The sequence below is a fragment of the Castor canadensis genome, chromosome 3, assembly GCF_047511655.1.
Source record: "Castor canadensis chromosome 3, mCasCan1.hap1v2, whole genome shotgun sequence".
Taxonomy (NCBI): Eukaryota; Metazoa; Chordata; class Mammalia; order Rodentia; family Castoridae; genus Castor; species Castor canadensis.
In genome coordinates this window covers 156,276,847-156,292,693 of record NC_133388.1, presented here as the reverse complement: position 1 = coordinate 156,292,693, position 15,847 = coordinate 156,276,847, and the positions used below count along the sequence as shown (strand labels likewise).

At 35.0% G+C, this 15,847-nt stretch overlaps 1 protein-coding gene and 2 non-coding genes across 6 annotated transcripts in view; all 3 read right to left on the bottom strand.

Annotated features, from left to right (window-relative positions):
• Positions 1-43: 43 nt before the first annotated feature.
• Positions 44-116, bottom strand: Trnaa-agc (transfer RNA alanine (anticodon AGC)). The gene has a single exon. It is a non-coding gene; the product is annotated as a tRNA-Ala (tRNA).
• Positions 117-1,206: 1,090 nt separating this feature from the next.
• The window catches only part of Dpy19l4 (dpy-19 like 4), a 58,369-nt gene continuing 43,728 nt past the window's right edge, over positions 1,207-15,847 (bottom strand). For 3 of the 4 annotated variants that reach the window (XM_020178230.2, XM_074068858.1, XM_020178231.2), the window contains 5 exons: positions 15,509-15,565; positions 14,681-14,763; positions 11,467-11,599; positions 6,529-6,687; positions 1,207-4,548 (listed from right to left, as the gene is read on the bottom strand). In XM_020178230.2, coding sequence (XP_020033819.1) covers positions 4,384-4,548; positions 6,529-6,687; positions 11,467-11,599; positions 14,681-14,763; positions 15,509-15,565 — 597 coding nt within the window. In that variant the 3' untranslated portion in view covers positions 1,207-4,383. The remainder of the gene's footprint in view (positions 4,549-6,528; positions 6,688-11,466; positions 11,600-14,680; positions 14,764-15,508; positions 15,566-15,847) is intronic. The other variant, XM_074068859.1, reaches the window with a different exon arrangement.
• LOC141421943 (U2 spliceosomal RNA) lies at positions 9,223-9,405 on the bottom strand. Its single transcript, XR_012446624.1, has one exon. It is a non-coding gene; the product is annotated as a U2 spliceosomal RNA (small nuclear RNA).

Sequence of the window (15,847 nt, the reverse complement as noted above, 5' to 3'; positions counted from 1 at the left end):
AAGGTGACCAACTAGTATGGCTTGTTTCAGTTCATTTATTTTTTGGTGGAACTGGGGTTTGAACTCAGAGCCTCGTGCTTGCTAGGCAGGCGCTCTACCACTTGAGCCACTCCACCAACCCTACTTTTTTTTTGAAAGAAGGTCTTACTCTATAGTCCAGGCTGGACTTGAACATTTTTTTTTCCCTTTGGCAGTATGAGGGTTTGAACTCAGGACTTCACACTTGTTAGGCAGGTACTCTTTACCTCTTGAGCCATACCTCCAGTCCTTTTCACTCAGGCTATTTGAGATGAGATAGGGAGGATCTCACCTTTTGCCCCAGCTGGCTTGGCCCCCTATTTTACACTTCCCACTAACATTGGGGTGAAAGGCACCAATGTGTCCAGTTTTTTCTGTTGAGATGGGGTCTCCCAAACTTTTTTGTCAGAGCTGGCCTGTAACCACGATCCTACCGACCTTTAGCCTCCTCTGTAACTTGGATGACAGGCCTACACCACCATGCACCCTATAGTTGAGGTGGGATCTCATTAACTTTTTGCTCTTGCTGGCTTTGAACTGTGATCCTCTGGAACTCAGCTTCCAAGTAGATAGATTATAGGCCTGAGCCACCAGCTGGCCTCAAACTCTTGATCCTCCTGCCTCACCATCCCTATGGATATGGATGACACTGCCAATGTAAGTCACCATGCCCAGTAAGAATTTCATTCTTGATAAAAGCAGATTGAATGTTACAAAGTCTAAAGTAAACTAGTTTGTAAACCAACTCTTTTAAAGGACTTATATTGAGTTTTATACTTTTGTAAATATGTTATCTAAATTATAGGAGGAACATATTGTCATAGATATGGCTCAGATGTCAATATTCATAAAGGTAATTATACCCATCTTTTGTTAAATAGGTGTAGAAGTTATTTAAAGCATGAAAGGGCAGTTTATGGGCTCTGTATGTTTCTTTCTGATACCACTGTTCCACCAAGTATAGTGTATATAGCGATCACAAGTGTTCTCTCATAGAATTGCGCATAGGCCTATGTATGTCAAGATTAACATGTTGCACTTTCCAAGAGATTTATGAACAGGAAGGATTCAAAGAGACCTTTATACTAAATTAACAAATCTGGTTCCAGAATATCCTTTTTATTATGGAAATAAATAAGTATAATGTTGAAAAATTTTACTAGACCGAAAATAGTTGAGTCATATATATTCCTTTGTACTTTTCATATCTTCTTTTATTTAAAATATCAACCCTACACATTCAAAAACTTCATAATTTCAGTAAGAAACTGTTTGATTTTACTTGCAACTTATAGAGCCATGATTGTAATACACACTGAGATCTAAAACTATTAGCAAAAAATGACAAGAGACACTATGTATTTTAAAAACTGGACAAATGTAGAGAGTATATTGAGATGTAAGTCAGGTAGTTATTTGCTTTATAAAAGGTTATTAAATACACAGAATAATTAGTAACATGTCCTTTAAATATTCATGCATTAAAAATAAATTTACCAAAAGATCAACTTGCATACAACTTAAAAAACCCCACCAACTGAAAAAAGAGGCACTAGTTTTCTCCACAAAAGGCATCAAAATGTTTCAATAGTTCAAAAATAAGAGCCCAAACCAATTGATTTCTCACAAACAAAACAACTTAGTAAGAGAGCTACTCAAGAAATTAATCTATTTTAAGCATATTTCTCAACCCAAATTTTAACACACTTTGATTTACATTTCTGCTATTCTTTGACTCAATCTGGACCACATAGAAGTGAGGGTCAGGACGCTGAGGCTATTCATGATTTGGGTTAATGTCCTGAAAAAAAAATGCATCTGTACATATACAAAGTAATTAAGAAAAAAGCAGTAAAGTACAATACATACTCCTTAGGTTGTAAAGCTAACAAAAGCACCAAGATATAGATGCCAAAGTTAGAAAAAATATTAACCAGTGGGTCACTATTTCATATCAAGTTAGTTTCAGTTATTGGATTATTTGGCATTTGGGAAGTGAAATAATTTAGAAATCCTTAACAAAGAGTTGCTTATTACTGAGTTGAAGTTAGAAATGACTACAGGAAAGAGATGACTCTTATTTTTTAATTGTGATGCTGGGGATCAAACCCAGGGCCTCAAGTATGCTAGATAAGAGCTCTATCACTGAGCTACACCCTACCCCACTCTTTTCATTAATAAGGAATAAAGTTACCGACACTTCCTTGGGAAAAATAAATGGATAATATTTTAGGGAAAGTATAAATTAAACTTAAAGAATTTAAGGCACTTATTTCAGGGGGTTTGCAATATCAAGGGCAAAGTATGTTTTATATTTTTTTTTGAGAAATTTGTTCCATCTGAAACCCATACTTTTCTTCTTCACAGATCTTTATTGTTGAACCTAACACTTGTTAAGTTACCAAAGTATAATTACTTGCAGAATTCTTAATCATTTGTTTACAAATAATAAGTGCTTCCTGCTCAAAGTATTCAAGTACTATGTTTAAACTACAATAAAGATAGAAGCAAATAAGCCTTATCTTTTATTTCCAATACAATCATTTGTATAATTAAGCTTATTTGTTCCTTTAAATTGATTCTGAATAGTATTATTTTTAAAATTCAATTAAAAATTCTCCAAATCTATTTTAAGAAATAAATTGACAAAAGTAAAAGCAGCTGAGTTACACAGCAAATAAAACACACAATCAAATCTAGTTCAACATGTGATCATAATAAGGCAATAAAAATTCAGCTGAATATTTCATACTACGTAAGAAGTAGGGTGTTCCACTTCCCTTTCAAAACAGGCAAGCTGACTTAAATTACGTTGTTTTGCATGCTCTAATCAAAGTACTACCACGTGACTATTCACTATGTACTTAGGTAACTATGGTCATATTTTCATAAAGCTTGATGCTAAATACTAGTGACTCACTAAGATGTAAAGAGTCAATCTGAAATACACTGCCCGCACCTATCTTTAATTAAAACAATTATATATATAAAAAGTGAAATGAGAACTTATTAGATATATGACACTGCCATCAAACAATTAAGCTCCAAAGGAACAAAGCATCCTAGAGTTGTCTAAGAATGCATGTACTTTAGAGTTCTGAAAATGCAATTCTTACAATATTCTAACAAGTGAAAAATCTGAAAACCTGTTCACTGAACAGTGTATAAAGTAAACTAAACATGCATCTCATCTTATTAAAATGATATAGCCATAGGCAACATCCATCCTGAATCTCTTTAAAAGGCCAAATTATTTTAGAATTTCTTTGAATAAATGATTACAAATATGAAAATGCTTAAAGGAACACAGACATTTATACTGTGAATCTGTATTGAAAATATTATAGTTGTCATTTTGTTCTTAATGTTGAAAATTGTATCACCGCTTCATAAATATCATCACTTTGCATTTTAAAATAAAGAGGTATATTTAATAGTATCTGCATATACCTCCAGAAGCTGGTACTCATTGTAGTGTACATATTCTAAGTTTTAATTATTTACTTAATACTTTCATAGAAAATATGTGAATAGATTATATACCCTATATCCATTTTTAGAAAAAAAATGAATGACATTCTTTAAATGTCCATTAAAAAATATATACATTTAGGTAACAAGAATTACTGTTTTATAATGATGAAATTATTATCAAAGAAATGTCATAAGTGAAAAAAGGTAACCACTTAGTAGACAGTCATAAAATAATAAAATGCAGTAACATGCACTATGTGTTACTAAGAAATGCTCACTTATATAAGCTGCAGTGATGAGACAGTGTCATGGAAAATTCTGGATATATATTTACGAATATCCTTAAAAGTCACTTTCCTTTATATAATTTTCATTTTAATTTAAATGTCACGTTTTCAACTAACATTTAAATTATTTTTATTGTAAAATTTTAATTGTTATAACCCACTGGCCACCTTCAGAAACTAACTTGAAGAGTAATCTTTCCTTCTGTTACATAATCATATCACATTAAATATTTATTAAATATTATGCTCGAGAAATATTATGCTATGACCTTGAACATATTCAAATTCAAGGTCAATGTTATAATAGCATGAAGATTTATGGGGAAACACTGCAATAGGGAAAATCTTTGAAGACCATGTGATAGTAAGGAAGATGTCCGTCTGGAATACTGCAGAGTGGTGGATTTGAGATTTTACTAAAGAAAGGTAATGCTTGATCTTCTATTTTCCTCAAAACCCTGGACCCAGTTAACAGCAGGAGGGGAAAAGGAGCAGCAGCATTTCTAATGTCCACACTCTGATCTGCAACAGACACAGCGCAGGTAGAAGAAAATCGCATTTTACTTCAAGTAGCTTAAGTCTTTGAAATGAAGGCTGTTTCTTTTCAAGACTGGAAGGATATCACAGTGTTGATTTTATATACAAAGTAGGACCTGTTCCAGTATACTCTGGTGAAGTAATTCACATATGGAGAATAGTTAATTTTGACCTCATGACAAAATCGTCCATATTTTGAGTAGGTTAACTTTTCACCTTCTTCACAAACCACCTATCAAAAGATAAGAAATATAATATTAAAAAGCTTACTAAACTTATAGGAATAATGCAATTCTTGCTCAAGTGACTACATTTACATGAAAACTATTATTGCTAAACATGGACTATAAAACATGTCACATTGTTTAGCAAATATAAACCTCTTCATTACTGAGTCACCAAGCCCACTAAATTCCAATCAGATTGAGAAAACAGTAATAAAATGTTTCAAATTTTAAAACATTTAATCCTAAAGCTTAGTAACCACTGTTTTCATTATCTATTATCTTTGCTTTGAAGAACTGTATCATAGAGCCTACAAAGGCTGAAAAATGAACATATTATATTCCTACTCTATATTCAAACTCATGTAGAACTGACTCATAATTACCTAGTAATCAAGTAAGCTTGTGTGACTTATCCAATGTAAACCTTTATGTTCTCATCTAATGGTGCTTACTAAGACAGTTTAGCTTACTTGAAGGCTTTTTAAAGAATAATAAAATACTAAATATTATCCTAATGCCTATGAAAGATGAGAGAAAGCCAACTTTAAGAGTAAAAAGATGGGGGAGGGAGGCAAGGGGGAGAAATGACCCAAACAATGTATGCACATGTGAATAAGTGAATAAAAAAAAAAAAAGAGTAAAAAGATAGAGCTGAAACCATGGCTCAAACTGGTAAAGTGCATGCTTAGCAATCATGAAGCCCTGAGTTCAAACCCCAGTGCTGCCTCTCCCACCAAAAAAAGAAAGAAAAACAATAAAAGGATGGATTAACTTAAGTCTATGCCTGGCATTACATGAAAGAAGTGGCCTGATTTCAAAATAGAGCAGAAAGGTAAGTAGCCAAGAGCAGAATAAAAAGGTTCCAGATAGCTGTCTAGTAGTAATTAATAAATAAAATACTTAATTACATCTCATTCTGTTACCAATAAGTCAAAGAGCACAGTCACCAGCAGAATAACACAGAATAAGTTTGTATTACAAGTTTAAGGGGTCATGAAGGAAAGGAAAATGAAAATCTCTAAAACTAATTTTCCACCTCCAAACTAGACTAGGATTATAAAACAAAGCACTATGATTACTTAGAAAGGGACAGAGTCAAAATAGAATGTGTACTACAACTCAGAATGACTTACTAATCTTTTCCTAAAGTTCCCCATGCTCGATTTTCTCAGGAGTAAATCCATCCCAATAAACACTATTAGATTTATAAACTCCCCTGCCAGTCAGCTTGGTTACCACATATCCTGTATATCCACTACAAACTGAGAGTAAGAAAACAGTAAAATAGCTAAAATCAATGTCAAAAGTAAGATCCAGTTAACTCCTGAAAACTAAAGTGACCTGGAATACACTGACTTCTGTGGATAATCAGGACTCATTGCACAAGTACTGTGTTAATTTAATTTAGCAAGCATTTTTTCCACAATCAAATGACATGCGATTATTCAACATAAGAATATGACAATGCAACCAGCTGCTCTTTAGACTCTTATAATGTGTTACAATAAACTCATTCAAATCAAAGTATGCCATCTTTTGTTTATAAATGCTGACTGGGGTATAATTATCTGGTAGAGCATTTGCTTAGCATGCCCATGAAGTTCAATCCCCAGCATTGCTTAAAAAACAAACAGATGTTTGTAAATGATGAAACACACACAATGAATGTATGAATATATGCAACGAGCAAGGAATGTGGGAGTGGCTCAAGTGGTAGAGAGCTTGCCTAGCAAGCACAAAGCCCTGAGTTCAAGCCCAAGTACTGTCAATTAAGAAAAAAAGAAAAAAAAAGAATTTGGGTATTAGTAAAATTAGTTGGGTTTTTTTTTTTAAATGCCCAGCTTTTTTGTACATTGAAATAACACTTCAAACTACTTTTAATAAGTTCTATCATTATTACATAACTCAATTATATTCTTAAATTCCAAAAATAAAGTTTGAAGGTTATAAATTTAACTCCTTCTAAAGCAATTAACTTTACTTACATGGCCATTTGCAACATCTAATAAATCTTTGACCCTACAGCCACTCGTGGTTCCCACCTCATTGCAGATAGCATCCTCTACAATTAGGTAGTTAGCTTTGTAGGATGTCAGTATTTTATAAATATCCTCAGCAGATCGCTTTGAATAGATTTGATAAATCTGGAAGAATAGAATTAAAACTGATTTTAAAAGACATGGAAGGCTTTTGTTAAACAAAACTATACAGCCTTACTGAAATAGAATTCATCTACTACTATTCACTGTTTTTTCGTGCATTTACAGAGCTGTGCATTTGCCAATACAATTAATTGTGGATTACTGCATTACCCCAAGAAAGAAATCCTGCATCCTTTAGTTGTTATCCCCTAACCCTTCTCTCCTCCTCTTCAGTCCTAGGCAACCAAAAATCTACTTTTCTCTACAAATATACCAATTCTGAATATTTCATATAAATGGAATCACACCGTATGTGGTCTCTGGCTTCTTTCACTTAGTATGCTTTCAAAATTCATCCATGTTGTAGCATGTATCAGTACTTCATTCCCTTTTAGTGCTGAGTAATATTCTATTGTATGTATATACCACACCTGTTTATCCATTCACAGCTGATAAAACATTTGACTCCACTTATTAGCCATTATGAATAATACTTCTGAATATTCATTACAAGTTTTTGTACAGATATGTTTTCAATTCTCTTTATATATCTAGAAGTAGAATTACTAGATTATATGGTAACTCTGCAGTTAACTAATTTTTTTTTGTTAATTGTTTTATTCTGAGAAAAGGTCTCAATATGTAATCTAGGAAGGTCTGGGACTCTCAAAATATCCCAGGATAGCCCTGAACTCACTAATCCGCCTGCCTCAGCCTCCTAAGAGCTGGAATTACGGGTGTGTACTATCATGCCCAGTTGTGGTTAACTAGTTTCCAAAGAAGCTGTGCTATTTTATATTCCCACCAGCAATACCGGGTTTGGTTCAGAGTTCTCCACATCCTTGTAAACTCTTGTTACTTGTCCTTTTGATTTTAGATATCCTACTAGGTTTGAAGTGGTATCTGATGGTGGATCTAGCATATTCCCTGATGGCTACTGAAACTGAACATCTTTTCATATGCTAACTGGTCATTTGCATTTCTTCTCTAGGTAAGAAGTTCTCTGTCCATTTTTTAATTGAATTATCTATCTTTTTATTATTGAGTTGCAACAGTTCCTCTCATTTTTTTATTACCATATATCAGTATTTTGTACTCATTTTGTACATCAGATAAAGCCAATGAAACTAACTTTGTTAGTATTGCAAACTGTCTTGAAAATCTAGACTGAATAAAATCCTGACCTTTTCGCAGAATACTCAGTAGCTGCCTACTATATGTCATGGTTGGTATAATATCCACTGACATTGCACTATACAAAATGTTAATAAATTAAAAGGAAGTTGCTCACTTATTTTACTGTGCTAAGTTTAAGTGAGAATGGTTCTATCCTATCCAGCCTATACCTACTAATAGTTGTTTATAAGTATCAATATTTAATTTTAAATTTTAGGAAACTATAACAGACTCTGAAGCATTAAAAATCATTTCTGGGCAATGGCAATAACATTACAGAGAGCCTAGAGCAGTTTTCCAACTTTGGCACTACGGACATTTTGGGACAAAACAGTTTTTTGCTGGGACAGGAGGGAGGCTATTCTGTACACTGTAGGATGTTTGGCAGCAAACCTGGTCTCTACTCACTAGGTGCTTGAAGAACCTCACCTTCAGTTGTGACAACCAAAAATGTCTCCAGACATTGCCAAGTGTCCCCTGGGTACAAAACTGTCCCAGGTTGACAACTGGCCTAGGGTTTTATACAAAGATTAGTCTTAATTATAAATTAGAGATAGTGTCTAATTTAAATGATATGGTCTTATTTATGGAGTTCTAGTTGGATTTTGATTAAATAAATTTATTCAGTATCTGCTATGTATTAGGTACCATAAAGAAAAACAAAGCTTTGAAACAAAGTATGATTATTGTTCTCAGAGTCAAGTTCCATAAAACTCAAAAATGTTTAATTAGAACTCCTTAACTAGATTTCTGAGCTAACTGTAAATGACTCTGAAATTTTGTGCTAGGAAAAAGTCCTATCAAAAAAAAAGAAACCAAAAAACCAAAAACAGACAAGCGGGGTATGGTGGTGCACATCTGTATAATCCTAGCACCTGAGAGGCTAAGGGAGGTTTGAGATGATCCTGGGCTACTTAGGGACACTGTCTCAAAAAAAAAGTCATGAAGCTGATTGGTTTAAATCTATAAGACTGAAGCTCAGCGCTGCCTCCATGCTACCTAAATACCTCTACCTTGCTGAAATGCAGCAGACACTAATCACCTATGGCCACCACCTCTCAGACACATCACTCTCAGGTAGATCTCCCCACTTCTGGTCTCTCCCCTGCCTGCTTCAATCTCCTTCCTACTGTGACCATAGTTAACTCCCTATGGTAATGGGGCTTGAACTCAAGGCCTACACCTTGAGCCACTTTGCCAGCCCTTTTTTGTGATGGGTTTTTTCAAAATAGGGTCTTGCAGAACTATTTTCTGGGGCTGGCTTCGAACTGTGATCCTCTTGATCTCTGCCTCCTGAGTAGCTATGATTATGGGTGTAAGCCACGAGTGCTTGGTACTTTACAACCATTTTTAGATCCTCCAGAGGGGTACACCACTCCTGGAGGTACTGCAATATCAGGTCGATGTGTAGAGTGGATAGAGCAATTTCCTATTCCATCTTCCTGCTCCAAAAATCCATTTAAGATATTATCCTTGCACAGAGGATGTATCAGATATTAAACTGATAAGAACAGACACTACACTTGATCTTGGCCAAGAAGTGATTATTGGTCTTTGATGTTTCCCAACTGCCTCAAGGATAAGCCTAACTTCCTTAGCATGGCATTGCAAGTCCTCAGAATTTGACCTCATTTATTTTCTAGTTTCATGGCCATACAAATTTCTTGACTTATGTTACTTTTTCAACCTGGAGTCATATATATTCCTTTCTGGAACAAGTTTTTAAACAACCTTCAAGGCCCATAAAGGGGAATGTCCTTTATGATGACATATTACACTTCTATGGGCACACGTATGCATGCACAATTACAATTGAATAACAACCTAATAATATACAATAGCCTAATTTCATTGTTTCATTTTTTTAATTTTTTGGTGGGGCTGGGGTTTGAACTCAGGACTTCATGCTGCTTGAGCCACACCTTCAGTCCATTTTACTCTGATTATTTGGAGATTGGGGTCTCATGAACTATTTGTCTGGGCTGGCCTCAAACCTCGATCCTCCTGATCTCAGCCTCCCCAGTAACTAGGATTGCAGGCATGAGCTATCAGTACCTGTGAGCTACCAGCACCTGACTTGATAGCCTATGTTTAAATTGAAGTGTTTCAGGCATAATAAATTATCTCAGTTAATTCTCACAAATAGGAGAGTCTGTTCTATTATTCTTTTATGTCTAGATTCAGTAACTTACTCAAGGTCACAAAGCTGCTTATGTGTGGCAGAAGTAGCATTCCAGCCCAGATACTCTTAATCCCAGAGTGTGCAATTTTTTTTTTTCTTTTAGTGCTGGGAACTAAACTCAAGGGCTCATGCATACTGGGCAAGATTTCTAGCACTGAGCTACACCTCCAGCCCCACTTTATGTTTCTGAAGGCTCTCACTATGTTGTCCAGGCTGGTCGCAAATTCCTGAGCTCAAGTAATCCTTTTGTTTTGGCCTCTCAAGTACTGGGATTACAGTGTGTGCCACCATTCCCAGCTCCAAAGTCAGCATTCTTAACCTTTACATTATTATATTTCTTCCTTAGCATAGAGTATACTTAAAAACAGGCTGTGCCCAAGCCTGTAATACTCAGGAGGATCTCAGATAGAGGCAAAAAGTTCACCAGACATCATCTTAACCAATAGCTAGATATGGTAGCATAGCATGTACCTGTCATCCCCAGCTACGTGGGGAAGCATAAACAGGATGATCATAGTCCTACCCTGCCCAGGAATAAAGAGAGACCTTATCTCAAAATTAAAGCAAAAAGGGCTGTGGGTGTGGATGCAGGCTTGCTAGGTAGAGGAACATCTACCTAATAAGCACAAAGATAACACCCCCACCAAAAAAAAAAATTTTCTCAAACTGAAAGCAGAATACTGGGAATCAAGGTTCAGTTGATAATCAACTTCAGATATAAAGTCATCATTTAAATCCACACCAAACATTCAAAATTATTTATCCTCTAAACTATACTTAATTAGAAGCCATTCTAATGTTTTACTTATTATAATAGCCCTCACACACAAAAAAGTTGCAGATACTTTTTTGTTTTGTTTTGCCTTATGAATGCTGGGCAATTACTATACCACTGAGCTAGATTCTCTGCCCTTTAAAATGAATTAAGGTGTCACTAAATTGCCCATCTGGTTCAAAATTGTGATCCTCCTACTTCTGCTTCCCAAGAAGCTGGGATTACATGTCTTCTACTATGCCTGGTTAAATCAGTTTCTTTTTTTTATAATCAGTAACAGACTATCAGTTTGGAAAGACAAAGTGTATCAAAGTCATGAAACAACAGCCTTCTTCAATGATTTGAGAACAATATGTCAAAGGAAAGTTTCCCCTTCTGAAATATTATTTATCAGTTCCCTTGATAACTATGGAAAATTGAATGTTTTTCCCAGAAACATATCAATACTGTTCATAAAACAAATAACTTAGTATTTAATTTTGGATTTCCTTGGCTATATGTATTATACAACTTTTAAAAACTAAAGTGAATGTGCTCTTCTAAAATTGTTTGGATTTTCCCAGCTAGGAACATACACATCAATACAGAACTATCCTAAATTACAGAGTGTTGTAAAAGAGATACAAAGGTAGAATTTAAAACGTTTTACATTTTCATTTCTCTTGAGAAGATCATCATCGTTGTAAAGAGGCAAGCTGGTCACCATCCAGCCAGTGCACAATTTAATCGCACCCATTAACTGTGGACTCCCTGCAAACACAGCTGCAACTGGAGCTTGCCTTCTGCAATGAATCACAAGATTGACATGATGAAAAATCAAGTATACTACTAACATCACTGATTTATATCAACTCTGAAATACCAGGCAACTTGCAATGTATAATACACTTAAGTTTCAATGTCAGTCTCCAGTTAATTTCATTTACAAAGCACTAGTTTGGGCTGGGGAAGAGGTCCTGAGTTCATTTCCCAGTGCCCTCCCCCCCCATAAAAGCCCTCGTTTGTGTGAAGATACAGATTTTTTCTTTTAAAGAGGGGCACAAAAATTCCCACTGAAAAACAGGTACCTTAATAATGAAGGACAGAGGTCATATTAACAGAAGAACATTAGTGTGGGGGTGGGGGATAGTAAAAGAAGAGAGTAAAGTAAGGTGAATATGCTTGATGTACTTTCTATACAAGTATGAACACGGACCATCAAAATCTGCTAAAGTCAACTTAAGAAGGGGTAGGTGGTAGACTAATGGAGGGAATGTATCAACTAAGGGTATAAAACGTGTATATACGAAAATGTCACAATGAAACCCCCTATAACTATCATGTACCAACAAAAAATGTTTCTGAAAAAAAATGAATGACAGGAAGGGAAAACAGGCCCTATCCATGGGAGGGTACCAATGGGAGGGGGGAGGATATAAGAAAAGGGTGAAGGAGGACAAATATGGTGAATATATTTTGTATTCATGTATGAAAATAGAACAATAAAAGCTGGTAAAACTGCTCTATGGCGGGGGGAATGAGGAAGAAAGATGGAGGGGGGGGTGAATCTAATTAAGATATATTGTAAGCACATATGCAAATGTTACAATGTATCCCCCCTGAACAACTATAAAATGCTGGTAAAAAATTTTTTTAAAAACAGCAAGCACAAATATAAACACATGTGAAATAGTAAAAATACCATTAAAAATAATGCAGGGTAAATGAACAGGGTCAAGAATATAATATTTTAGATAGAGTGGCTAGTTCAGTGGTAATACTGCAATTTCTCAAATTCATCTTTCCAAATATTAACCAACACAGCCCAACTCCTCCCAGATCCATCTAACCTTCCTGATCCTTCCTTGTTTTTACATGTGACTATCTTCACAGAACACATGTAGACTATCTCTATTCTGAATCATGAAAACGATGTTCCACACAGATGCTACTTTAGAAGGTAGGAAACCTATAAACATGTCCCAAAGGGCTGTTCTAATGCTTCCCTCCCCTTTCTCTTTCCCATCCTTCTTTCCTTTCTTCCTTCCTTCCTTCCTTCATTTATTTACTCCATATAATCACTATTCAAAACCCACCTACCACATGCTAGAGGTAGTGACATGCTTTGGAAATAAAGAGACAGCACCTGGCCACTGTCTTCAGGGAGCAATTCAGTAGCAAGGAAACAGACATAAGACAGAATAATTACACCTCAGCTAAATGTCCAATTGCCCAACATCCAATTGTTCGGGCCTCTGCTATGCTTTTGAAAATATTGTGGTAAATCACACACATAGATTTAACTCTTTTGTTAATGACAACAACAAGGCTATATCGTCAGAACTTCCCGATAGCAAATACAATTCACAAAAAAGCAGCAGTCGCAAAGTTAAGGATGATCTAACAGAAATAATTTTTGTGCATACGAGGAGTGTCTTTATAGTAACAAGACATCATAATATTCTCAATTCTATATACTGATTCTATAAGACAATTCCTCATTCTAGAAATACTTTTGGCTTTTGCCCCTTATTTTCTAGGCCTCTTTTGAGTCTTTCTTTCCTTTTTCAGGTTTTTGTTTCTTCATTTATGTCTTTAATCATTTTTAGTGTAGTCATTTCAGAGTCTCTACCTACAAAAATGGTTGCAGAATTCTTTTCCCTCTAACCATGGTCATGTGATTTGTTTTGGTCAAAAGGACAACAGCAAATATAATATAGGCAGAGATTTAAAATATGCTTGGCAATGAAATTTGCCATCTCTTGTTGCTCTTGGGAATGCCACAACTATTTTATAAACAAACATACACATGGGTATGCACATGGCCAAGTCAATTTGATTCCCTCAGCTGACCCAGCCAATTCCAGACATGTGAAAGAGGTCATGCCAGACTACCCAGGCCCACCTGAGCTGTCCCAGACCAGAGGAATCCTTCTCAAAACTATGAAAAATAACAAATGTTCATTGCTTGTAAGTCACTGAAGTTTTATGGCAGTCTGTTACACAGCAAAAAAGAACTAACATAAATTTCATTGTGGGAAATTGCTAGAAGTCTAATTCCACTGTTTATCATGAATAATAGCTGGTATCTGCTTATGCTGAATTGTTTCCTCATTGTGTTTTATAATAATGGAGGTTCAGCTTCATGAAACTTTATTTATGGAATTCTGTGTAGCCTGAACTGAGGATGTATCAGACAAACCCAGGACTGTTTTATGTAAATTTCTTGATTTAGGGTTTCTGGATTAGATAAGTATATTTTTAAACTACAAACCAATGTGAATTCAGAGTCACTGCTATGAATTCAGAACGGAATTTTTTTTTTTTTTGATCAAGAGTTGAAGTCCAGAAAGACATGGCTACTTAGAATATTTTGTTATTAGATCCTTTCACTGACATTGTAGCCTTTTGAGAGTCCCTGAGTTATAAGTATGTGTATGCTGGAGAGGTCTCAATTCTAACTCTGCTTCCAGAGGCCAAAGATCACATCCCCATATCCTTATTTGATATTAAAATCTAAACCCCTTGGTTACCAAGACCAGCAAGCTACTGCACATGAACCACCGCCCATGGCAAAGAAGCATCCTCTTGACTATCTAAATAAAATATATTATTCCTATTTATTCCACATTGCTGATGTTTGGTGGTAGGAATTTCCAATCTTACAATGTTGTACTTTCAACATGAAAGTAAGTTTAACTATAAAATTAATATTATAAAGCCTTAAAAATTAACTATCTTTAAAAACACAAGCTAAAATTCCTGAGTTTTCAGAGAATACTGAAAATATTAATTAACCTACTATTTCCCCTGAATCCATTAGATAGCATGCAATGATTACTTAGTAGCTTAACAACAATAGTCATGGGAAATTAAAGCCTTACTTTATCCAGGTCATAAGTTCCACTGTGTCTGGGTCATAGAACTCCTGTAGTTCCGATAATTCTGTCATTAATCTGGGAAAAAACTAAAATGCAAAACAAAATCCCCAAAAGGTGCATATAAGTAACTAGAAGGTTTAAAATTGTTCCAGAGTATTCCAAAAGACTAATGAAGGCAAATGATACTACAGCACTGTTCTCATGAACAAAAATTCATGACATCTCATTCTTCTCAACCCAAATAATCTATAGTATAGTTAATTCAATGCCTAGACTCAGTAAATAATTTTATAACTACCAAACAACCATCAGTAATATCTTTCATGTATACATATTAAATAAATGAATTTCAGCTCAAATAATTTGCAGGTTTATTGGCAATTAACTTTAATGTTACATTATGAGAAGTCAAATAATTTATATCATTTTATAGATATTAAAATTTTGGGAGTCACCATTTTTTTTTGTTTGTGGTGGTGGTACTGGGGTTTAAACTCGGGCCTCATGCTTGCTAGACAAGTGCTCTACCAGAGTGGTGGGCTGCCACTCTGCCATCCTAACCAAAATATTTTTAAATATTAAAATCTCTTTACTATTGATATACATTGAATCAACAATGGCATTAGACTACAGAAAACTGCATCAGATAATATTCTAAAAATGTTTTGGTTTTCCTATTATAATCCTAATAGAAAAGAAAATGAAGCACTGATAAAAAAAAAATCATACTATGTTAGAATAGTGTTATGAGTTTCCTACCCAAACATATAAATTTATCACTACCTTGTAGCTAAAGTACATTTTAGTGATATAAAAATCTGGTTTTCTTACCTCTTTCCATAAACTCAGACCAATTATGGTGGGCACAGCCATGCTCAGAAAAATTGCCTAAAACATTAAAACAAAAAAGGTTGTGGGTATTTTAGAGTATACATTAGAGGTAATGGCACTGATTCTATGACCAATTGAATTACCTTTAAAGCCATAAAAATTTCAATCTGAAACCTGGCACCAGGGGCTCATGCCTAGCTACTCCGGAGGCAATTACTTGGAGGCAGAGATCAGGAGGATCACAGTTCAAGGCAGGCTCAGACAAATAGTTCTTGAGACCCTAACTCGAAAATGCCCAACACAAAAAAGGGCTGGTGGAGTGACTCAAGTGGTAGAGTG